This window comes from Sorex araneus, chromosome 2, assembly GCF_027595985.1.
Source record: "Sorex araneus isolate mSorAra2 chromosome 2, mSorAra2.pri, whole genome shotgun sequence".
Classification (NCBI taxonomy): domain Eukaryota; kingdom Metazoa; phylum Chordata; class Mammalia; order Eulipotyphla; family Soricidae; genus Sorex; species Sorex araneus.
Window position 1 is genome coordinate 261,809,897 of NC_073303.1, and position 24,430 is coordinate 261,834,326.

Sequence of the window (24,430 nt, forward strand, 5' to 3'; positions counted from 1 at the left end):
AATGGCTTTTTTTTTTTTAATTCTTTTATTAATTCACCATGTGGAAAGTTACAAAGCGTTCAGGTTAAAGTCTCAGTTATACAATGCTCAAACACCCATCCCTTCACTAGTGCACATATTCCACCACCAAGAATCACGATATACCTCCCCCCTTCCCCCCACTTCCCCAGCCCCCCATCCCGCATGTGTAACTGGTAAATTTCACTTTACATTCACTTTACTTTGATTACATTCAATATTTAAACAAAAAAATTCACTATTATTGATTTGGAGTTTCTCCCCCCTAAAGTCGATCTGCTGAAAAGAAAGCATTTGGTAATTTGTTTTCCATTGCTGAGAATGAAGAGATATGAGGTCAGGAGGCCACACTAGCAGCAGCATAGTTTTGGATTTCTGTATTTTAGTATTTTAGTAACTAAGTCCAGAGAAATGTCTGCCAGGAATCGCAACATTGTAAGCTTGTACCTCTCAGCTACTTTATATTCCACATATGAGTGCTATCTTTCTATGTCTGTCTCTTTCTTTCTGACTCATTTCACTCAGCATGATACTTTCCATGTTGATCCACTTATATGCAAATTTCATGACTTCATGTTTTCTGACAGCTACGTAGTATTCCATTGTGTAAATATACCAGAGTTTCTTTAGCCAATCATCTGTTTTCGGGCACTCTGGTTTTTTCCATATTGTGGCTATTGTAAACAAAGCGGGAATGAACATGGAAATGCAGATGCCATCTCTACTATACCTTTTTGCCTCTCCGAGATATATTCCCAGGAGTGGTATTGCAGGGTCAAATGGGAGCTCAATTTCTAACTTTTTGAGAATCGTCCATATTGTTTTCCAAAAGGGCTGAACCAGTCGGCATTCCCACCAGCAGTGAAGGAGAGTCCCTTTCTCCCCACATCCACGCCAACACCGGTTGCTTTTGTTTTTTGGGATGTGGGCCAGTCTCTGTGGTGTGAGATGATATCTCATTGTTGTTTTGATCTGCATCTCCCTGATAATTAGTGATGTTGAACATTTTCTCATGTGCCTCTCAGCCATTCGGATTTCTTCTTTGGAAAAGTTTCTGTTCATTTCATCACCCCATTTTTTTTATTGGGTTGGCAGTTTTCTTCTTGTGGAGTTCAATCAGTGCATTGTATATCCTTGTTATCAACCCTTTATCGGATGGGTACTGCATAAATATCCTTTCCCATTCTGTAGATTGTCTTTGTATTTTGGTCACTGTTTCTTTTGAGTTGCAGAAGCTTCTTAGTTTGAGATAGTCCCATTTATTTATCTTTGTTTTCACTTGCTTGGCCAGTGGCGTGTCAGCTTTGAAGATACCTTTGGCTTCAATGTCGTGGAGGGTTTTGCTGACCTTATCTTCAATGTACCTTAGGGATTCTGGTCTGATGTTAAGGTCTTTAATCCATTTTGATCTGATTTTTGTACATGGTGATGGATGGAGGTCTAAGCCCATTTTTTTTGCATGTAGCCGTCCAGTTTTGCCAGCACAATTTGTTAAACATGCTTTCCTTGCTCCACTTCACATTTCTTGCTCCCTTATCAAAGATTAGATGATCATATATTTGGGGGTGTATGTCAGAGTATTCAACCCTATTCCATTAGTCTGCAGCTCTGCCTTTGTTCCAATACCATGCTGTTTTAATGACTACCGCTTTGTAGTAGAGTTGGAAGTTGGGGAGGCTGATTCCTCCCATTTTCTTTTCCCCAAGGATTGCTTTAGCTATTCGTGGGGGCTTATTGTTCCATATGAATTTCAGGAGCGCTTGCTTCAGGAAATGGCTTTTAAGGCTGCTGATTTTGAGTGATACAAACCTGTAATGAGAGTTAAACCATTTCAGCTTTCCAATATTTCAAATAATGCTGGGTTATTTATTTTTCTCTCTATAATACTGCATTGAACATGTTTACATGAAAATCTTCCTGGTCCTCTGAGGCTCTTTCCCTGGGTTGGGTTCCTGAAAGGAAAGTGACCCTGGCCACCGGGGATGAACATTGACCATCTCATTCCTCATGGCTCAGCAGCTTCTCAGTGGGAGGTACTGATTCCTCCCGAAAGTTAGAGCATGCCCCTTGCTTTCATTAATCTTTAATTGAAGAAGTCATTTGCAGAATTCACTGTCCTTGGCAATGATTTAAAAAGGAAAGGCCTGGGCCAGAGAGATAGGACAGTGAAGAGGGCGCTGGCCTTGCACAAGGCTCACCCGGGTTCAGTCTCTGGCATCCCATACGGTGCCCCGAGCACCACCAGGAGGAATTCCTGAGTGCAGAGCCAGGAGTAACCTGTGAGTACCGCCAGATGTGCCCAGTTTTTTTTAAGAAAGGAAAGGCCTGCATCTCTTTTTCACCCCCACATCCCATCTCTGATTAAGCACAGTATAGGGTCCCTCAAGCCCCACCAGGAGTGATCCTTGAGCACAAAGCCAGGAGTAAGTTTTAGGTACCACTGGGTATGGCCCATAAAAGAAAAAAATGGGGCTGGAGTGATAGCACAGCGGATAGGGCATTTGCCTTGCACGCTGCTGACCCAGGTTCAATTCCCAGCATCCCATATGGTCCCCTGAGCACCACCAGGAGTAATTCCTGAGTGCAGTGCAGAGTCAGGAGTGACCCAGTGCATGGCCAGGTGTGACCCAATAAGGAAAAAAAAAGTCTTCGTGGATCTCTCTCTCTCTCTCTCTCTCTCTCTCTCTCTCTCTCTCTCTCTCTCTCTCCCTTTCTTCCTCTCCCCCTCTCTCCCTCTCTTTCTCTCTCTCTCTCTCCTCTCTCCCTCTCTCCCTCGCCCTCTCATGAATGATGCTGTATTGAGTGCAGGAATAAGCCCTAAGCACCACTGGAATGGCCCCTTTTCCCCCAAGTTCATTTTTATTCCAGAGAACTAGCTCAACGAGCAGAGCACATACTCTGCATGTGAGAGCCCTGATTTGGTCCAACTCAGTACTACATGATCCCCAGCACCTCCAGAAGTGACCCTCAGGCACAGAACTGGGAGTAACCTTGAGCACTGCTGGGTGTGGCCTCAAAGCTAAAGCAAGCCGACAGAAGACTGTCCCCATCCCCACTCCTGAACCCAGCCACCTCTGTCTCCTGCGGCCCCAGCCAGCCCCAATCCATAGTCTGCAGTCAGCAAATGCAGGTTAAGTGACCCCTTTTTCACCAGCCACAGCCTGGCAGGGCCCCAACAGGATACCCAATTCCTTTCCACATCAGCCAGCCTCCAGCTCAGCTTTCCGGGTGCTCAGATGTCCCCTCGCTTTGGAAGCCTGCCCAGGAGCCCAGGCTGAATAAGGCCGTCTCTGCCATATCCCCACAGCACCTTTCTATTGGCCTGACCTGCTTAGTGTGCTTTAGAAATGATCCATCTCTCCCTGGCTGCAGTGGATGGTCCTGGGACCTCAGCTGTCCAAAGCCGCTGCACCAGGGGTGTCCCTTAGTCAGTCCTGTGTGGTGGGGAGAGCTGCTGGCTGGAGGTCAGCATGCACGCATGTTAGCCTACCCTCCAGGGAAACCGACAAGTGAACTTTCCTTATGAACAGAAAAAAAGGATGTGAAGGAGCACAAAAAGATAAAATGATCTTGCACATGATCGAGTCAGATTTAATCCCCGGCACGGCATAGGGTCCCCTGAGCACGCCAGTGCCTGAGTACAGAGCCAGGAATAAGCACAGAGCACAGCTAGGTGTGGCCCAAAAGCACAAAGGAAAAAGAAAGAAAAAGGGTATGCAGGAGCCGGAGAGATGTCACAGCCAGTAAAGCTCTTGCCTTGCATGTGAACAAGCCAAATGCAGTCCCTGGTGCCTGTAGGGTCACTTCTCACCTGCAGTATTTATTTCTCTACGAAATCTTGAAATTGCTCGCACAAGTCTTTCAAAATGCATCATTGGAAATGACAAACAGTCATGAGAAAAACCGCCAGAGTCGCTAGGAGCTGACAGCCGTATTGGCATAAATCTTGGTAGGATCTCAGAGAGGAAAAGAAACGGATGGGGAGAGAAAAAGGAGGAGAGATAAATATATCGACTGTTAATCAGAGTTTCTTCTGCGCAGCTATGGCGATGTGTGTGTGAGGTCCTTTCCGTTTTCTTTGTTTTTTTCTAAGTCTTTCTGATGGCATTCATAGCAATTCATGGCTGATAGGGGCAAGAAACGTGAAATAACTCAAACAGGAGCCAGAAAGACATGGCACAGGGGTAAGGCCCTGCTGGTGCATGTATCCAGCTCTGGTTTGATCCTGGCACCAACTTTGGCTCCCTGAGCCCTGCCAGGAGGGATATCTGAGCACAGATCCAGGAGTAAGCCTTGACACTGCCAGGTATGTCTCCAAAACCAAATATACACCTATATGTGTTTCTTTGATCCCAGACCTCTGATGTGAAAGGAAAGAAAATGCAGATTTTCTTGAGATCTTGCTTGTCCTACCATCTTGAGAACATCCCCACCCATTCAGGAACATCGCCAACGTTCACGTTGATGGTCAGGGGTGTCTGCTCACAGTCCGGCACTTCCTCTGGCTGGGGAGAAACCCACTTCCGGGGGCCCTTCAGCAGGTGCCCTTGCCTGTCTGCCACCAGAACCCATCTCTGGATCTGCCCTTGTTCTTCCTGAGACTGACTCACCCGCCTCCTCCAGCCATGGATACTCCCTCTCCTTACCTCTACCCGCTGCTCTCATGAGCTCCCTGCACCTCACTCCTTGCTGCTCTCCCTCCTCTCCCCTGCCCTGTGCTGGACACCGAGTGTGTCTGGTTGCTCCTGAGTGGACTTCCTCGCTGCCTGGTTCTTACGGATGACCCACATCTCTCCAGTCCAGATAAATAGCCATCACTCTTGACATTTCCTAGGAATTGGCTCTTACACGCAGACCATGATCTTGTATAATCCTCTCAGCTAATTAAGGGACCATTTTCCTCCCCATTTTCCAGATGCAGTCACTGAGGATCCAAAAGGTTTAAAAAAAAAAAAAAGAAGAAGAAGAGGAAGAAGTAGCTCCTAATGCTCCCCTCCATGTGCCCGTTACATTCCTTGAGATGTTTTCCAGCAGGACCCAGAGGAAGTCTCTTTTGCTTCCAGACATGAGGTATGTGTTTGTGTCATTCAGTGTTTCTCTCAGTGTTCTCTCAGCAAATGGTAGCATCTTCTTTAATGGTCTGACTTAGTGAATTTTTTAATTTACATCAGGGGGTAGAACATTTGTCTTTTAAGTTTATTTGGGCTAAAGCTCTTAAACATTGAGTGCATTTATGAAACAGAAACAGTGGGCCAAGAGTGTTGCAAAAGCATTAGGTGACTACCCTTGGCGGCGCCAGCGCTGAGCCGCTTCTTCAGAGCCCTCCTCATCAATGAAAAAAAAAAAGGAGGGGAAGAAAAAATAAAAAATAAAACATTAGGTGACTGACGATATTAAAAAAGATTGGAATTTAAAAGCCCTGCCTTCTAAACAAAATCTGTGAATGAAAAAGAAACGCACAAGAAAAAAGAATTTTCCGGGACTGGAGCAGGTAGCGTGTTTGCTTTGCACGTGACCTACCTGGGGTTCCATCCCCTGCACCTCATGAGTGCAAAGCCAGTAAACCCTCAACACCACTGGGTGTGGAAAACAAACAAACAAACAAAAAAAGAGTTTTCCAATCTAACCTGACAGTCCAAGCTGGGAGCATATTGTTTCCAAAGTGCATCCGAGGGCCAGAGAGATGGCCCAATGGTAGGGTGCAGGCTTCTGCCTTTATGCAGGAGGCCTGGATTCAGTGCCAACACTGTATGGTCTCCACTGAGCACCATCAGGAGTGACCATGAGTACAGGGCTGGGTTTGGCCCCAAAGCCTAAGGATTAAAATAAAATGGTATTAAACAGTAATAAAGCTTGAGACCCTGTTTAACTAGGATTTGCAGCCGCTTCTGAACTTTTAAGTTGGAAGCTTGTTTCTTTCTTTTCCCTCTTTCTATTTTTAGAACACAAATGGCTGAATGGATTTTTAAAAATTGCCTCTAAATAAAAAATGAGCCAGGGGCCAGGCGCTGCTCTCGGCCTCACTTCCACTGCAAGCGAATGGTGAGTTACAACAGCCCTGGACAGGGCGGGTTCCAACCTCGCTGCCAGGCCTGGAAATAGCAGCAGGCCCAGGAGCATGCCCAGATCGCTACCTCTTTCCCTTGCTCAATTATTGATGCTTTTTGTTTTTTAATATTTTACGTGGGCTGTGAATCGGAAGGGGGAGGCAAGGTCATTTCACGAAGCCGGGCCCTGAGAACCAAGTCGGCCACGTCAGATGCAGACACTCTGCTTGTCCGGAAACTGCTTATAAATCTGGTCAAATTTGCTGCTGCTCTTTGGGAAGGGGATAACAGCGTGTGTGTGTGTGTGTGTGTGTGTGTGTGTGTGTGTGTGTGAGAGAGAGAGAGAGAGAGAGAGATGCGTGCGCACACACACACACACATATGCTTATGCATACACAGCATCCAGTGGCTTCTTCCAGGCAATCCTGCTTCATTAAAAAGCTGTTTAACATTGAGGCTATATCAATAAAGGCTCGCTTAATGCTATCGCTCTGTTGGACCCGATGACTCACACCGAAATGAAGCTATTCCGCCGGGTAATGTGTTTTACACAAGATGGAAATGGTTTACTAACTTTGTGAAACCACTCTCCGGGATTTACAGGGGCTGCTTTGCTGAGACAGTGGCTAGAGAAGAGAAGGGGGTTCAGGGGGGCATCGTTTCCCCCACCTGAACAACAGGAACAGCTGGAGCTCAGTTGTAAACATGCCCAGAGTCGGTTGGGGAGCTAAGCCTGGGTCAGGGCTCCCGCCCCAAGTGCTGGGCTGACAGTGAGGATGCCCCTCGCCTCCGTAGCATTGCTGGGAGTGGCCCTGCGGGTCCCCAGCCCCGAAGTCCCCAGCAGCAGTGCATCCTCGGGCCCCAGCGGTCAGTTCTGCTTAACACTGGGTCACCGGAAATCCCGGTGAATTCAGCCTTCACACAATAAACACTCGTTCCACGCCTGCGGCGTGTGGCAGCATGCGGGGCTCTGATCAGTGAAAGCCACTCGTGTGTAGCATCTCAAAGAGTCAGTTAGGGGGCTGGAGGCAGAACAGCAGGGAAAGCGCTGGCCTTGCACACAACTGATTTGTCTTCAATCGGAACTTCAGGGACATGGGGTGCCTGGAATGGAACCCTGGATGCCCACATGCAAGCGTGTGCTCTCACTCTGAGTCATCTCCCGATCTCTTTTTTCCTTTGGCAATAAAATGTCAATTACAAACAGTTCTGTGATGCCAGGGTTCCTATATTGACCCTACTAAGTGAGTTCCGTGTGCAAAAGGGACCTTTTTTTTTTCTCTTTTTGGGTCACACCCAGCGATGCACAGGGGTTACTCCTGGCTCTGCACTCAGGAATCACCCCTGGTGGTGCTCAGGGGACCATATGGGATGCTGGGGATCGAACTCGGATCGGCTGCATGCAAGGCAAACACCCTACCTGTTGTGCTATTGCTCCAGCCCCAAGGGACCTTTTTTTTTTTAGCCATTCTCTCTCTCTCTCTCTCTCTCTCTCTCTCTCTCTCTCTCTCTCTCTCTCTCGCTCACTCGATAAAGCAAGAACATTTTTATAGAAATTTATTTAGAAAAATGTGAAGAGAGAGAAGTACATGTTTGAGAGAGAACACAGGTTTCTCCAGGATAAAAATAAGCAAGCAAAGAAACAGAGAGAAGCAAGAACACAGGTTTGAAGAGTGAGCCTGTTTCAGCCATTCTTATTCCAAGTTTTCTGAGCTGTACTATTAGAGGTCAGAAAAGCTGAGCTCTACCTTATGCCTTTGTGATCAGAACGTCTTGCGGGAAGAGCAGAGGAACCAGCATTTGATGGGCTTCCCTGCTTCCCTGGGGACTAACGTGTGCAACCTGGGCGCTTATAAGGCAACTCTGCACCACTGTTCTTAAATGAGATACATTTTCTCCAAGTCTAGGGGAGCCAGAAATGTGGACATAGAAGAAAATGACCATCTTTGTGGTATAGAGGACTTTCTTTGCGCCTTTGGTTTTTGTTTGCTTGGAGGAGAGGGGAGTTAGGGTACACACAGCTGTGCTCAAGGAAAGCTCCTGGTTTTGTGCTCCGGAGTCCCTCCTGGTAGTGCTTGGGGGGACATACACAATGCCAGAGATGAAACCCAGGTCAGCCTCGCGCAAGGAAAGCACCTGTGTCCAATCTCTCTGCCACCTGGGTGTTTTTCCAAAAGGTGCTTTGCAGACCAGCATGTGCTTCCCGACAGTGATGCTGTGATACGTGCGGGGGTGGGGGACCTGCTTCGGGGACTCAGTTCTGGCTCTGGGCAGCTTGTCTTTGTGTGTGCCGGAGCCCAGGGCCTCGCCTGTGCAGGACCAATGCTCTAACCCTGCGCCGCCTCTCCGGCCTCACCGCCTGTCTCCTGGGGCAAACTGCCTCGGAAAAGCGGCCGTTCCAGACGGAATCCCACCCTGCGCACCCCCGCCCTGGCCAGGCCCGCTGCGGACTGCGGTCACCGTGCACGGTGCGTTCCTGTGGGATTCCCGCCCTCCCGCATCAGGAAGCCCCTTAGCGCGCGGGCCGACCTCCGAGCCCGGCCCCGGCCCGCGCAGACTCGTCCTCGCCCGCGCCCCAAGGACAGGCCGTCCTCCGGCCCCGGCGCCCCCCGCCCCCCGCCCCGGCGCTCTGGCCGGCGCCCGCGGGGGCCTGGGGCCGCGGGGAGAAGGGGTCGTACTCGCGCGCCCGCCGCCGCCCGGCCTGCGGTGCCCGACGGGCCCGGGGCTGGGCGCGTCGATGGCGGCCTCCTGGGGGGCGCCATGCCGGGGGCGTGGCTGACCTCTCACCCCGGAGGGCGTGGCGGGGCCCGCCTAGGTGCGCGCGTCTGAAGGTCGCCGGCGGGCCCGGGGTCTTTCCCCGCGCATCTTCCGACCGACCTGCCTCTCTCTTGGCGACCCCGAAAGCTTCCGGGGAGCGGGGCCCTCCCCTGCCAGCCCACGTCTACCACTGTAGCCCCCTTTGGACAGCTCGGTGGCGCTGCCGGGTTGTCATGGTTACCGAGGACTCCTTTTTTCCTTTTTTTTTCCAGAATATATCCTAGGAGGGCAGCCCAGAGCTGGGTAGTCAGGATTTCTGAGCCAAGAGAACGGATTTCGCTTTCCCCTTCGTCGCCTGGTCTCTAGCCAGGAGCTGCCCCTCTTCTTCCCAGCTGCACTCGTCCCCAACCTACTGCCCGTGCTTGATTTGATTTTTGAAAAATCAGGCTACGGGGCTGGAGGGATAGTACAGCGGGCAGCATGCTTGCTCTTGCGTGTGGCCCATGGGGATTCGGTCCGTGACATCCCATATGGTCCTCCCCTCCCCCAGCCCTGCCGGAAGTGATCCTGGAAGTGATCCTTGAACGCAGAATTGGAAGGAAGGCCTGAGCACCACTGGGTGTGGTCCAGAAACCAAAAATGAAGAAAAAAAGATTCAGCTGTATTCTGTGGGGAGATGCCCCAATGGGCCGGAGCTCATGCTTTGCATACAGGGACCCCAGGTTTGAACCCCAGCACCACGTTCCCCTCCCCACCGGAAGTCTTCCCTCACCCCTAAACAAAGTAATAAGTGAAAGGTCAAGATGACCCTAGCAGCACTCAATTTCTGGCTTGGGAGCCCCCCCACCCCCGCCTTCCTCTCCTCCTCCTCCTCCTCCTCCTCCTCCTCCTCCTCCTCCTCCTCCTCCTCCTCCTCCTCCTCCTCCTCCTCCTCCTCCTCCTCCCCAAGCCCCATTCCTGGCTTCATTCATGCGTGCTGCTGCTTGCAGGCTGACACCCACGTGAAGTGTTCTCTGCCTGTGTTAATAAGAAACTGACCTTTTGGCAAACCTGGGGCTCAGCACTCCACATGCGTCTCGTGTAATTTATTTAACACCCTAGTGATGAAGGAAATATTCAGACTTCATCTGTCAGGAGCCAGGGATGACTTGGTTCTTCACAGAGGTGATTTGGGTTGGGGGGTCCTAGGGGTGTGGAGCGGGGAATTCATATTCAGCTGTTGGGTTCCAAAGAGTCACCTCTCCAAGTCCTGGCTGGATTGGAGTCACAAAAAACGTATTCATTCTCTAAACATGTCCTGAGTCCACTCTGCACTTTGTGTTGGGGCAACACAAAGAAACCAGACACCATCTCCACCCTCAAGAAACAAACCTACTGAGAACCTGTTATTAAAAGGGAGAAATCTACAGGAAGCCCAAGAGAATGGGACAGTCCGGGGAGGAGAGGACAATGAGGGGGACATGCTGTGTTGCCAGACATACGCAGGCTGAGGGCTCAACAGAGTGAGGCCCCCACCCAGTGCTCAAGGAGAGTCTTAGGCAAGAATCATGACACAATAAATGAGAATATGGGCCCCTAGGAAGACCCCAAAGAGGTGTTCCATGTAGAAGCAATGAAGCTGAGAAGCAAGCAGAGGACAGAGGAGCTTGGAATGAAATGAGAGGAAATCCTGCCACTAAGATTTGTCTTTAAACTCTCATCTCCTCGCTGCTATCCCCTGCTATCCTCTCTCCCCTCCCCTGTTGCCATAGTCACTTCTGGATCTACTCTGATTTCTTTTCCCACCTCCCATTTTCTCACTTCCTACTATAGGAAAACACTTTTTCAACAGCTTCCCAGCGCAAAGTAAGGCTCTGAGTGGTGGTCAAAGAGGGTGAGAATGTGCAAAGATGCACAAGACATGGGGCTCTTTAACCTAAAGGAGAGGTGACCTCCAAAGCAAATGGCAAAGTAGTGAAATCATTCCAGTTTGGAAAAGGACTGTCTGCTCTCCAGGAAACACTTCATTGCAGTTGGTGTGCCTGTCCCTTTGGCGTTATCTGACGTTACTCACCGAGCCCGCCTGTCCTCCCCCAGCCTGCAGCTGAATACAGATCCAGAAGATGTAAGCAGTCGTTACATGATTGTGCTAAGCCCGCATCAGATGGACACGGGACCACCGGCCCTTATAAGAAAGAACTCAGAAGACAAACTCGGTAGTTTCTGAGTTGATTCCTAAATAGTTGTTCACTGAGCTGGGGAGGGGCGGTGCCGGGTGTGTGGGGGAGGCTTTTAAAAGGCCGAGTAAAAGACACTGACCACGGAGTGGACATGGTTTGAATACCAGACTCTCCGGCTTCTAGGCAGATGAGAAAGATCTGAGCAGGGGAGGCAAACCATCGCGATTCGGAGACGTCTTTCTGGTAGAGAATGGAGGGTGCCCTAGAGAGGGATCTGCGGGTTCAGCTCGGGAGGCCAACAGCAGCTGTATCTTTGTGCCAAGAGACACTGCACCAGACGCGAGCCTGGGGCAAGCTGGAGCAGTGCGGGGGCGGGGGTGGGGTGGGGATGGAAGGTGAAAGGAGAGTTCCGCGTGAGATCTACATTCAGCACAAGGACATACGCAGTTCTAGGCACTTACACAGCAGCTGGGAAGACCCGCCTCCCCTTCCAGATCCCTCTGGGGCGGAGCTCGGCCAAAGCACGTGACAACTGAGGAACCACCTTTACTATGGGCGGCCCTCCGATTCATCGGCGGCTTCACGGGTCCACAGACCGGTCCCCGACACCGTGAATCCTTCCTGACGGGCTCTAGGGATCCGTTCTTTCTGCGACCCCCTACTCCTCCCCCTCCCCTAAAGCGTGGTTAGGGGAGAGACGCCGCGAAGGGGTCATCTGCCCAAACTAAAGATGGCGTCCTGCTGCGCTCCCTCCGGCCGGGAGGGGCGGGTCCCAGGCACCCGGCCTCACCCGGCGAGGCGCCGGCGGAAGGGGCGTCTCGCGAGGGTACTTTTCGACCTTCCTGGGCGGAGACCTGGGCCAGGAGGCGTGGTCGGATCCGAATTCAAAGAGATGATTGGCTTCCGCAGGTGGGCGGGGTGTCCACGGTCGCCCCCACCCCTCTTGGAACCGGAAGTGTCTCTCGGTCTTTCCAGCTGGTTGTCATTTCACTCGGCTCGGTCCAGGGGAGAAGGACTCAGCCGCGGCTGCGGGACCCGGGCACGGGAGGCGGTGGCGGCGGCGGCAGCGGCAGCAGCAGCGGCGGCGGCGACAACAGAGGGGGAAGAGGAGGAAGGCGGCGAGAACGAGAAGAACCGGGCGGAGTCCGCAACGACGACCGCGGGGACTGCGGGACCGGGGGAAAGTGACGGCGGCGGCGGCGGCGGCGGCGGCCCAGCAACCGTGAGGAGAGACAAAAGCCTTCTAAATTAGTTTAAAAAAACCAAACGGGGACGGGGGAAGAGAGCGAGAGCCCGGGGGAGAGAGGCCCTTCTCATCTCGAATAACGACACCAGTGGGGGGGTGTTTCCTTTTTTCCCTTCTCCCCCCACCCCCCACCCTGCGGAGAATCGAACTGAGAGAACGGAACAAACCGCCCTGGGTCCCATGAGGGAAAAACACCCCGGAGCCGCAGAGAGGGGAAGAGGCCGAAAGCGCAGGACCTTCCAGGACGCCCCCTTGGTCCCCGCGCCCCCGGGTCGCCGGCTCGCCCTCGTCCGGCCTCGCTAATCCCTGCCGAGCGCCACCTCCCCCCACCGCCCCCAGCCCCGCCAGAGGGAGAAACGGGTGTTTCCAGCCCATTTCATGGGGGAGAGGAGGCCGGGGGGAGCCCAGCCACAGCGACCGCAACAAGACCTGCGCCCGGAGCGTCAGGAACAGCCCCCGAGGCCCCGCGCCGCACCCCGGGAAGGGGCCGAAGCAGGACCGGGACGAGCAGAGAGCCGCCCGCAGCCTCCCTCCCAGTAGTCGATGCTGATCTCCTCGCCGCAACCAGGAGCTCTCCTGCCCCCAGATAACCTAATATAATCTCTATATAAATATATAATATATAATGTTCTTAAATTATTCCTGATTTTTTTAAAGAAACCGAGCTGCCAAGTAAAGAACGTATTCGCTCCCTTTAGCACTAATTTTTATGTGAGTGAATCTAAACTGCTGAGGAAGACCATATGTGATTGTTAAATTATATATATATATATTTTTACTCTGAGCAATGCTTATTCTTCTACATCCATAGATGCTTGAGAAGCTGTGTTTTTTGTCATTCATGTGTATTTTCCTTTGGAAAAAGAAAGCGCCTATTTTACTAACCAAAGACTTGATTTTGGGGGGTCCTCTCGGTTTTGATTCCCTCCTAGAAATAAGCCCAGTTGGATTTGTGTCAGTGTTTTAAGAGATTTTTTTTAAGTGTTTTTTTTTTCCTTTTCCCAGACCAGAATTCCAAATCAGAACTATTTTCGGGTGATAAGCTGCGATCTTTTGAGCTAGCTATAAATAAGACATTGCAAACAGACACATTGGGACAGAGAATTTTTAAAAAGGCTTGAGACATCAGGTTGTTGGTGGTGGTTGTGTGTGAGGGTGTGTTTTTTCTTTTCTTTTTTCTTCATTTTTTGCTGTTGTTTTTCATTGAGAGCTTCTGATCCTAAAAATAATAAATGGGGGATTACGGGTTTGGAGTGCTCGTGCAAAGCAATACTGGGAATAAGTCTGCTTTTCCAGTGAGATTCCACCCCCATCTCCAGCCTCCACACCACCACCAAAATGCCACCCCCAGTCCTGCTGCTTTCATCAATAATAACACAGCTGCCAACGGCAGCAGCGCCGGCTCGGCCTGGCTCTTCCCTGCCCCGGCTACCCATAACATTCAGGATGAGATCCTGGGGTCTGACAAGGCCAAGAGCCAGCCCCCCGAGCAGCCAGACCCCTTAGAGAAGCAGCCGCTGTCACCTAGTCCAGGTCAAGAAGCTGGCATCTTGCCCGAAACAGAGAAGGCAAAAGCCGAAGAAAATCCAGGGGACAGTTCATCAGAAAATGGCAACGGGAAGGAGAAAATTCGGATCGAGTCGCCCGTGCTGACCGGGTTTGACTATCAAGAAACCACGGGCCTGGGGGCTTCCACACAACCTTTGACATCCAGCGCTTCGTCCCTGACAGGCTTCAGCAACTGGTCGGCCGCCATCGCGCCTTCCTCCTCCACCATCATCAACGAAGATGCCAGTTTCTTTCACCAGGGAGGGGTCCCCGCAGCCTCAGCGAATAACGGTGCTCTGCTGTTTCAGAATTTCCCCCATCACGTCAGCCCCGGCTTCGGAGGCAGCTTCTCCCCGCAGATCGGGCCTCTGTCCCAGCACCACCCTCATCACCCCCACTTCCAGCATCATCACAGCCAGCATCAGCAGCAGCGGAGGTCCCCCGCCAGCCCCCACCCGCCACCTTTCACGCATAGAAACGCTGCTTTTAACCAGCTGCCGCATTTGGCTAATAATCTTAGCAAGCCCCCCTCGCCCTGGAGCAGCTACCAGAGTCCCTCTCCTACCCCATCTTCTTCCTGGAGCCCCGGAGGGGGCGGCTATGGTGGCTGGGGAGGGTCCCAAGGCCGAGACCACCGCCGAGGGCTGAACGGAGGCATCACGCCCCTCAACTCCATCTCGCCTTTGAAGAAGAATTTTGCAAGCAATCACATCCAGCTCCAGAAGTACGCCCGCCCCAGCTCTGCCTTCGCTCCAAAATCCTGGATGGAAGAGAGTCTGAACAGGGCTGACAACATTTTTCCTTTTCCGGTAAGATAATGTTCCATTAATAGACCAAGGTGAATAACCCTGGTGGTGTGTGAGATGGGAGGATGGGGAGGAGGAAGAGAGAGCAGAGATTTTTTTATTGGCCCATATTTCCTATCTTGAGCTCTTAGAAACCAGTTTATTCCCAGGTAATATTTGGGCCAGGAAGTGAGTGTGACGCCGAGCCAAATAAGCCGTATATGGTGCATTTCTCTTGGTCATCACTCTATAGATAACCATATGAGTTGGCATAATTATGAAGACCTGTTGGCTAGTGATGTCATAATTATGAGCTGTAACACCTTCCTTGCCTGACCCAAGATTCAAGGTTTGTTCTGCTTCTACACCACCACCACTACCCCATTGATGTCAGCAGAAATAGAGATAAAAATGGTGAAAATAGGTGAGCCTTTGCTGCCCATCTGTGATCACTAGAGAACTCCAAACATGCAATTTTTCCTCCACTGCTGGCAATTACTCGGGGAAAAGGCCCTGACTGATCATTCTCTCACTGGTTACAAGGCCCCTCAGGAACCTTTCTGATCCTTGCCCAATGGGGTAATTGCCCTTAACCCCCTTGGCAAACTCTGGCATGCTTTGTGAAGGGACCTTGATGTCTTCTCCCTTCCCATGTGTTTTTCAGGCCTATGGGTCTGTTGGTCTCAGAGGGGCTGTTTTACGGTACCTTTCTACCCTTTGTTTATTTGCCACATTCACACTTTGGAGGGAGGGGTGCAGGGAGGGCGCAGATAACGAAACTGGTCCTAAAAATAGATCCAGGTCAAGTTCACTGGGGCTTTGGTGCCCATGGAATAATCTGACTTTGGCCCAGTGTTTGATGTGTGTGATTTCATGAGCAGCCAGTCTGGCTGAGAGAGACGGGATAAAAGGAATGTCATAGTTAATTAAACGCCAGCTGCCCTTCAATTTGGATGCTCTGAGGGCAAGATCTACTGGATATACTGACAGGTTAGGAAATGTGTAGAGGATAAGAAGCTACCATTGAATGAGTCTTCTTAGAACAACGCCACGGATCATTTCTGTCCTTGTGCCCATTTTACAGATGGAGTCTCAGGTACTATAATTTGCCCCAGAGCACACAGCTGACAAAAATACAAACCCCAGCGGAGAAAAACCAGGATGCAGACGATCTGGTTTTCCCAATGCAGTTAGGATACAGAGTTCTTTCTGCAAAGATAGAAACAGATTACAGAATCATTGCAGTGTACCCAAATACGATGGTGGGCCAGGCAGAATGGTGTGATGTAGTGAATAATTTGCCTAGCAGGAAGGGAAATTTGTTAAGAGAATCTTAGGTTTCATCTAGGAATTCAGTATCCTTCCCTAAGGATTTGGGTATCATGGTTAGGCTGTATCTCCAAATCCTAGGCTAACAAGTGTTAGTTTTTTTTGTTGTTGTTGTTGTTGTTTTGCTTTTTGGGGTCACACCCGGCGATGCACAGGGATTACTCCTGGCTCTGCACTCAGGAATCACCCCTGGCGGTGTTCAGGGGACCTTATGGGATGCTGGGAATCGAACCCAGGTTGACCGAGTGCAAGGCAAACACCCTACCCGATGTGCTGTTGCTCCAGCCCCCAAGTGTTAGATTTTTTAAAGGAACTTTTTTGGCCTTAATGTCAAAGAATTTTGCTTTGGGGTTCTTCCGTTCCATTACAGTGCTCTATAACCAGGTGAAAGGCCGCTTAAGATACAGGCAAACCCTGAACTCTGTCTTCCAAAAGTTACTTTTGATAACCCTTTGAACATACATTTCAAGGGGGAAAATATATATATATATGTACACACATATACATATATGTATATATATGTACACACACAGAGGAGTATTCTAGCCCTTTTGCCTGGCTGAGGGTTTGGCTCAGAATTGAATTCACATTCATTGTTACTACAAGGCAGAATGAACTTTGGTGATTTAATGGTTTATTTTCCTTCGTTCGTTTACTGATTTTTTTGATGAAGGTTTGTTTGGGGAATAATACAAAATTCAAGGGGGGGGAAGTAAATTCTGTGTTTCATACACATTATGGATATTTTTATGGGGCTACTGGACTGTGTCTAGCATGAAAACATCTCAGCTAGTTTAGGAAATAATAATGTTGACAAAGATTGATTCTCGACGATATTATTAGAAACGAACTCTTCCTCTAGAATTGCTGCCGGTTAGGCCCTCAGAATGGAGAGCATGAGTCGGCAGACCTGGTTCCTATGTGCCAGAGTTAAAAAGTACATTGTTGATTTCAGGCCCTACCATTTATGTGTGTGTGTGTGTGTGTGTGTGTGTGTGTGTGTGTGCACAGGAGGGTGGAACTAGGGGGGAATTGGGGGAGAAAAGCAGCACATCAGGGTGATCCGAAAGTCGATAGAAAGAAATGATTTACAAAACCTTGATGACAAGAAATTCCTAATTAGGTGTTGAAAAATAATTAGAAGTTAGTCCTTAACTTAAGTGGAACTCAGCTCTTCCTGTGTGCTTTCTGATTTTTTTTTTAAGCAATTCCTTTTGAATTAGTCTTTTGCCCATCCCCACCCCTCCCTTATACTATATGGGGTTGACATGAATAACTTGGTTAAATCTGATATTTAAAAAAGAAACTAGAAGAAGCCAATTAGAGTGTGTTTGGTCGGGAGCCAGGAGACCTAGTCTGTGATCATGAGCCTTTGGGGCCTCCTGTTTCATTATACATTTTCTCACGGTGAAGGTGACATAGGTAATTCCTGATTCCCTCTCGTCCTAAAGCAGGCTCCTGTGGCATTTAAATGGCTCTTTCCTCAAGCCACAATCTTTTGAAAACACTACTAAGTTCACCTGTATGGCCTACCTAAAGCACTGTTTTTTTTTTTGTTGTTGTTGTTGTTTTGGTTTGTTTGCTTTTTGGGTCACACCTGGCAATGCACAGGAGTTACTCCTGGCTCTGCACTCAGGAATCACTCCTGGTGATGCTCAAGGGACCATATGGGATACTGGGAATTGAACCCGGGTCAGTTGTGTGCAAGGCTAATGCCCTACCCACTGTGCTGTCATTCCAGCCCCCAGCACTGTGACTTTTTAGGGAAGAAATTTTATAGATGCTGGCCATTCATTATCATTCGCTTTTAGAAAGACTTTCTTAGGCATTACGGGGAATTGTGGCACTGTATCACTGATTTGACAGAACACTTACCTGGCTACGCCATAATACTGTACTGATAATACAACCAAAAGTTAGATGGCCTTGTTTTATTGGAAGGATAGAATTGACCTGAAATGTAATTCATCCTGGAAAAATGTTAATTTTCTTTTTTTTTTTCTTTCTTTTTTGTTTTTGGGCCACACCGGGCAAAGCTCAGGCCTTAACCTGGCTCTGCGCTCAGGGAACACTCCTGATGGACTCAGGGGAGTATATAGGGTGTCAGGGATCAAACCTGGGTGGGCCCCATGCTGGGCCCTACAACTGTAGTATCACTCTGGCACCAGGACAATGGGACAACATTTATTTTAATTTGAAATTAATCAGAACGGTTTTTACCTCTGTCTAATGCAGGCTTAGGTACAAGTCCTGAATTAAAATCAATGATAGCAAATTTCAAGTGTTTTACCCCTTGATCTTAGGATTCTCTTTTATTTATGTTTAAAAAACAGGAATAGAGATTCCAAATATCTGAATAAATAACTGATATGGCCAAGTGTTATGTTGGGGAGGGGGAGTTTTGGTATCAAAATGTATTTGCTTTCTTGTGGGGGGAAAGGGGCTTAAATATACTCAGGGCATACTCCTGGCACAGTGCTCTGGATCGCTCCTGGCAGTGTTCAGGGAACTGTAGGTGGCACCAGAAATTGAACTGGGTTCAGCTGCGTGCATTTACCTCCGTCCCTCCATACTCTCTCTCTGGCCATTCAACACATAGATTCAAGGCATTTTGTTTGCTTAAAGCTTTCAGTGTATGAACCCAGATGTAGTGCCTCAGATGCTGTTCCAGGCCTGACTGCATTCCTAGACACCAGAGTGGCCCCCGTGCCCACGAGACTGGGAGCACAGAGCATACATCCCTTCATTCAATTCTTCCAGCCACCCACTGAGGAGGTGGACAGATTCTAGTGGTGGTGATGGTGATGAGTCAGCCACAAAATTGGGCTTGTAACCATTCCACCAGTGCCTCTTCACATAAAACAGGTTTCTTGAGAGGGAGAGCTTAGAGGAAGAGGAAAACATGACAGTGAATACTTGATCTGTGATGACCCAAAGTCCAATTATAATCAAAGCCTTAAAAGTGAAAAAGAAGGGCCAGAGCCATGGTCCAACAGCTTTGGCTTGCATGTGCCGACCTTGGTTTGATCCCTAACACCCCATGTAGTTCCCCGAGCCAGCACAAAGTTATATCTGAGAACAGAGCCAGGAGTATGCCCTGAGCATTGCTGAGTTTGCCTCCCTCCACCCCCTCTTAAATAAAAGGTAAAGAATAATAGAATTGGTTGATCCACTTTAAGATATTGGCCATCTGAGGCCAGAGAGATAGCACAGTGGGTCAGATGCTTGTCTTGCATGCGGCCAGCCCAGATTAGAACCCCAGCACCACATAGGGTTCCCCAAACCCTGCTGGGAGTGACCCCTGAACACCAGAGTATGCCCCCCGAAATAGTGAATATAATTTATATATTATAGTAGCATAATTATTATATTACTATACCAGTATATTGGTCTGTTCTCTATTAAGGAAGGGCACAGATAATCTTCCAGCTGATACTATCTTTCTAGTACCTCCTGTCTACACAGCAAGACTGGTGCTTTTGCGTGTAGGTTGTTCGCCTTCCTAGGGAGAATTTCTCATCCCTCAATTGATCGTTGTCATTGTTTCCACTTGCAAAGGAAAAAACCAGGGCCGTGGTCAGGTGACTGGTTTGCTTTGACCCTTATATTTTGGTTGGGGAGTAGGAGGGCAGCCTCCCATGCTGCCAAGCACATCCTGGAATCCTAGTGTCTAAACCAAATAATAGACTGGGGCCCCTGCCAATCATCATATTTGATTAGAGCACTTCCTTGGAGGGGTGCCTGCCACTTCTGACCTTACAAGAGAGAGGAGGGTTGGCAGAGCCCTACGCCCCAGCCCCCACCCCACCCCCATTAGCTAAGAACCAGGAAGTAGGGGGGCAAAAGAAGGGGAACAAAATCTTTGTTTCCCAAACAGATCCCCCAGAGTGATCAGCAGGTTCAGGCCTGGCTCCTGTGTTCGACAGCGTCACCTTGGGTTCCCTGTTCCGTAACCAGGAGGATATTTCATGGCCCTTGAAAGGACTCTCCTGCTATCGGATCCTTTGGCCTTGCTGGCTGCATCTCTAGTTTGTAAACCAACTGACTCAGGGACTTAGCTGCCGGAAGGTGGAGTGAGTTAGTCAAGTGGTCTAAGGTTTCTTACCACAGCCACCCCGCCCTGAGGCATCTCTAAAGAGGACCCACTTTTTCTCGACTTTATGTACGTGGAGAGTGGGAAAGACCGCCCATAATCACGGAGCTATTTGCCTTATGCTCACAGTGAGTTGCCCTATAGCCAAGTTTTGGGCGCACATGCCTACCTCACCCCCATTTTCTCCTCTTAACCTAGCTTTGATAGCATTTTCTCGGTGGGTTTTTTTTTTTTTTCCAGTTTTCTTCCGTACTGCCTGGGAATATGATCACCACATTGTGCCAAGATCTTTCTGGAAAAACCTGTTTAATGCAAGCTTTATGAATGTGGCAGTTGCTGACCGCCACGGGAAAGATGCTGCTTAGCTCCCAACTTGCAGCTTTTGGAGAGTCATCCTTCTTGGCCTCCGAGAGAAGGAAGTGGAAGGGTAGTCTGAACACTGACCCAAGCCTCGTTCCCATCTGTCTGTCTAAATTGATTTCCCTTAGGATATTTCCCTTGTTATAAGGAAGAGAAGCTCCAGGAGCAACAGTCTCATTTTGTTTAACCCTATAATTTAATGCTCAACCTCAGCCCCTTCACAGCTCAGGGCTCAGTGATCTTTGTTTCTCTTAGGCCCCAGAGCCTGTAATACGAACATTTGTGTTGATTTTGCCTGACCAGACACATTTGATTTGATATTTACTTGCTCCAGTGGAATTGTTCCTGCAGACCCAGCACCCCATACATTCCCCGGAGCCCCCTCGGAGTGATTGCTGAGTGCAGAGCCAGAATAAGTAAGCCCTGTGCACTGCCAGGTGTGGCCCCTAAACAAAACCAAAAAAGTAGCTTTTTTTCCAGGTTTTTTTTTTTTTTTTTTTGATCACACCCGGCGATGTACAGGGGTCACTCCTGGCTCTGCACTCAGGAATTACCCCTGGTGGTGCTCAGAGGACCATATGGGATGCTGGGAATCGAACCCAGGTCACCGTGTGCAAGGCAAACACCCTACCCGCTGTGCTATTGCTCCAGCCCCTCCAGGTGTTTTTTTTTGTTTGTTTTGTTTTTTCTTTTGGGGGTCACATCGGACAGTGGGAACTTCGAGGGTGGGGGGTGATAGTGGAGAGGGGGGGCCATAAATGGGTTGTCAGGAATTGAACCTGGGTTGGTTACATGCAAGGCAAATGCCCTACATGCTCTACTATCTCTCCAGCCCCTCTTCTTTTTTGACTTTAACTTCCACATTGCTTCTCATCCTGTTTTATATTACTGAGACAGCAGGTGTTCCACTTTCGGGTTTTCAGAAAATTCTTAGCAGCCAGAAAGAGCCAAATTTGAATCAGTTTCTGAAGGTGAAACTTGAAAGACAGTTGATGAGGCCAAAAATAGAGTAGTGGAGTAGTGTGAAGGCTGGGCTCTGGATTCAAACAGACCTGAATCTGTCTCTGAACTCTTAATTAGCCAGATGACCTTGAACCGATTCTTCCTCAAGGTGATAACAGTGGAGGGACTACCATGGGCTGGCACAAGTGTGGTCCTGCAGGGAGCATAGCCTTCTTATTTAAAACTGTGACTCTCTGATATGGAGTAAAATCATGGAATTAAAAAAAAAAAAAGCAAGGCTGGCATGAGCACTTGGAACAATTTTCGATGGTCCCCTATATCCTCATCTTAATACAGACTGTTCTCAGGGGATGACTTCAAGTTAGCTTATGCAGCCTTGGATTGAGAAAGTATTGAGCAGAATAATCAAGCTTCTTGAAGAGTGAAGCAGACTTTAGCTTCCATTCACACTATTGTGGTCTTTCAGAATTTTAGCTATTTGGGGAGGGTCTGCGTGGAATTTTTTAAATTTTTTGGCCATTCCTGTCAGTGCCCAGGTGGCCACTCCTAGCAATGCTCAGGGATCAAACCCGAGTCCTGCATGTGAAGTCCATATTCCAGCCCTTTGAGCTACTTCCCCAGCTTCTAGTTTTCCTCTATTTGAGTTTTAGTTGTTGGGGGGTGGGGAGCACACCCAACTGATTTCAGGGCTTACGCCTGGTGCTACACTCAGTGGTCACCCCAGGTGGGATTTCAGGGTACCATATGGGGTGCCAGGGATTGAACCTGGGCCAGCCACTTGCAAGGCAAGCACCTTACCAGCTGTACTATCCACGTCCGTATATATATATATATATATATATATATATATATATACATATATATATAATATAAATTTTTTTTTTAAATAGCACTCAGGGGATCTGGGGTTCCAGCATGCAAAACATGTGATCTAGTCCTTTGAAACATCTCCCTGGCCCAAGTTTCAGTCTTGCTTTGGCCATGGTACTTGAGAGAGAATGGGGCAAAGGGAATAATTGTTCAGTGGTCTGTGGTCTCATCTCATTTCTCCTCACCCCACTTTGGGGGGAGGAGGGGTGGGCCACACCTTTCTGTGCTCAGGGGTTATTCCCGGCAGTATTCAGGGACCCTATGCAGTGCCTGGGATTGAACTGGGGTTGACCATTTGTAGTACAAGGTCTTAAGCCTGAACGCTCCCTCTGGGCCCTCCTCCCCCATCCTCCCATCCCCACTCCCCTTCTGCTGATGGAATCAGCGTTCCAGGATGCTGTGGGGTTGAGTTCGAGTGGCTAGCCAATGGTGATTGTGATTGAAAAGCAGGTGTGAGAAGAGGTTGTAAGGTGAGTGGGGACAAATAGCCAACAAGAAGGGACTGACTGATCAAGTCCAGAATGCCAGTGTTTGCAATTATGTGGGGATGAGAAAAGGCTGACAGCCCACCCCTTTGGTGGCTGTCCAGTGCTCAGCACAGGTGAGGCTAATTTCAGGAAGAGGGACAAAAAGATATTTCTTTTCCCCAAGCTTTCTGGAGAGATCTGATTCATCCATTGACAAGGGAACAAATAGAGTTATTGATCTAATGGGTGGGGGGAGATGGAGCCTGATGAGAAAGAGATGGGGGGGCCAGGGGGTACTTGCCTTGCACAGGCTGACCCAGGTCCCACCCCCAGCACCCCCATATTAAGCCCCACCAGAGGACAGAGCCAGAAGCATCCTGGGTATGGCCTGAAAACCAAAATACATTGTCACTGTCACTGTCATCCCGTTGCCCATTGATTTGCTTGAGCAGGCACCAGTAACGTCTCCATTTTTTTTTTTTGAGACTTGTTGTTACTGTTTTTGGCATATCGAATACACCATGGGTAGCTTGCCAGGCTCTGCCATGCAGGCGATATACTCTCAGTAGTTTGCCAGCCTCTCTTAGGGGGCGGAGGAATTGAACCTGGGTCGACCGTGTGCAAGGCAAATGCCCTACCGCTGTGCTATGGCTCCAGCCCAAAGTACAATTTTTTTTTTAATGAGAATAACTAGGAGATGCTCTCAAGTCTGCCTTTGGTCAGCATATTTGCGTAGACCTCTGACAGTTCCCTCTCATCCAGCAGTGTGTGATGACTCGTTCCATGTCCTGGAAGGTGCTCATAGATTGACAGTCTCAGCCACCCTGGGCTCTCTTCATTGAACCACTCCTGTGAGTGTCTCCTCTGAGTGTAACTTATGGCTAACAAGTTAACTTTTCAGAGCTACATTGGCCTCAGATGGGGATAAGAATCATTGTCCTGGGCTGGAACCATAGTATAGGAGTACAAGGGGTAGAGCATTTGCCTTGCATGTGGCAGACCCGGATTCAAGTCCCAGCATCCCATATGGTCCTCTGAGCACCACCAAGAGTAAATCTGAATGCAAAGCCAGGAGTAACCCCTGTGCATTGCCGGGTCTGACCCAAAAAGACAAAAAAAAAAAAAAAAGAATCATTGTCCTTTTACATGATGGTTGTGGCAACAAATGTATGAAAGTCACACGTCATCAGTAACTTGTGTAAGAGGTGCCATGCAGAGTCAGGAGGAAGCTGTTAGCCCCTTGAGTAATGGGGATGATGTCAGCAGACCTGATACGCCCCTGTCAGTGGTATGGTGGATGGAACCCTCACTGTCCATCGGAGGGGATCGCTGTAACAGCTCGTCAATTTCCTATGTAATGTCAGCGTACTGGGGGACAGGGAAATGGGCAGGGACCCACTTGAAAGGGAATCTTGAGTTGTTGACTCTGCAGTCCACTTTGGCCATCTGTGTACTTAAACATTATCCAATTCAAGCAGAACATTTCCACATTGGCAAATTTCAGAAGAAAACTCCCAGAGTCCCCTTAGGTTTGTTACGGCTCTGTTGACCTTCTCAGAGTTCCTACTCACTTTGACAACTGACACTGGCATAAACTTTCTTTTCAAATCCAAATATTTTTCTTTCCCTCCTTCATCAGGAAAAGTTTGAGGCAGGAAGGAGGTTCAGTAGCCTAATGCAGACAAAGAGCACTCTGGAAGAACCATCATAATAGTGGCCTTCTTTACAGGAGGTAGATGAGCCCAGTGTGCTTTCATTCGGTGAATTACATTTCCTTCTTATCATCAA

At 49.1% G+C, this 24,430-nt stretch overlaps 1 protein-coding gene and 1 long non-coding RNA gene across 6 annotated transcripts in view; both read left to right on the top strand.

Annotated features, from left to right (window-relative positions):
- Positions 1 to 9,612, top strand: part of LOC129402198 (uncharacterized) — an 85,187-nt gene extending 75,575 nt beyond the window's left edge. Inside the window, exons 5-7 of one of the 2 annotated variants that reach the window (XR_008628582.1) lie at positions 4,934 to 5,088; positions 5,961 to 6,060; positions 9,373 to 9,612. This is a non-coding gene — a long non-coding RNA (uncharacterized LOC129402198). Of the gene's footprint in view, positions 1 to 4,933; positions 5,089 to 5,960; positions 6,540 to 9,372 lie in introns of those variants that run through there. The other variant, XR_008628581.1, reaches the window with a different exon arrangement.
- Positions 9,613 to 11,971: 2,359 nt separating this feature from the next.
- The window catches only part of CPEB4 (cytoplasmic polyadenylation element binding protein 4), a 59,187-nt gene continuing 46,728 nt past the window's right edge, over positions 11,972 to 24,430 (top strand). For all 4 annotated transcript variants that reach the window (XM_004611485.2, XM_012933438.2, XM_012933436.2 and 1 more), the window contains exon 1: positions 11,972 to 14,584. In XM_004611485.2, the coding sequence (XP_004611542.1) occupies positions 13,460 to 14,584 (1,125 nt within the window). In that variant the 5' untranslated portion in view covers positions 11,972 to 13,459. The remainder of the gene's footprint in view (positions 14,585 to 24,430) is intronic.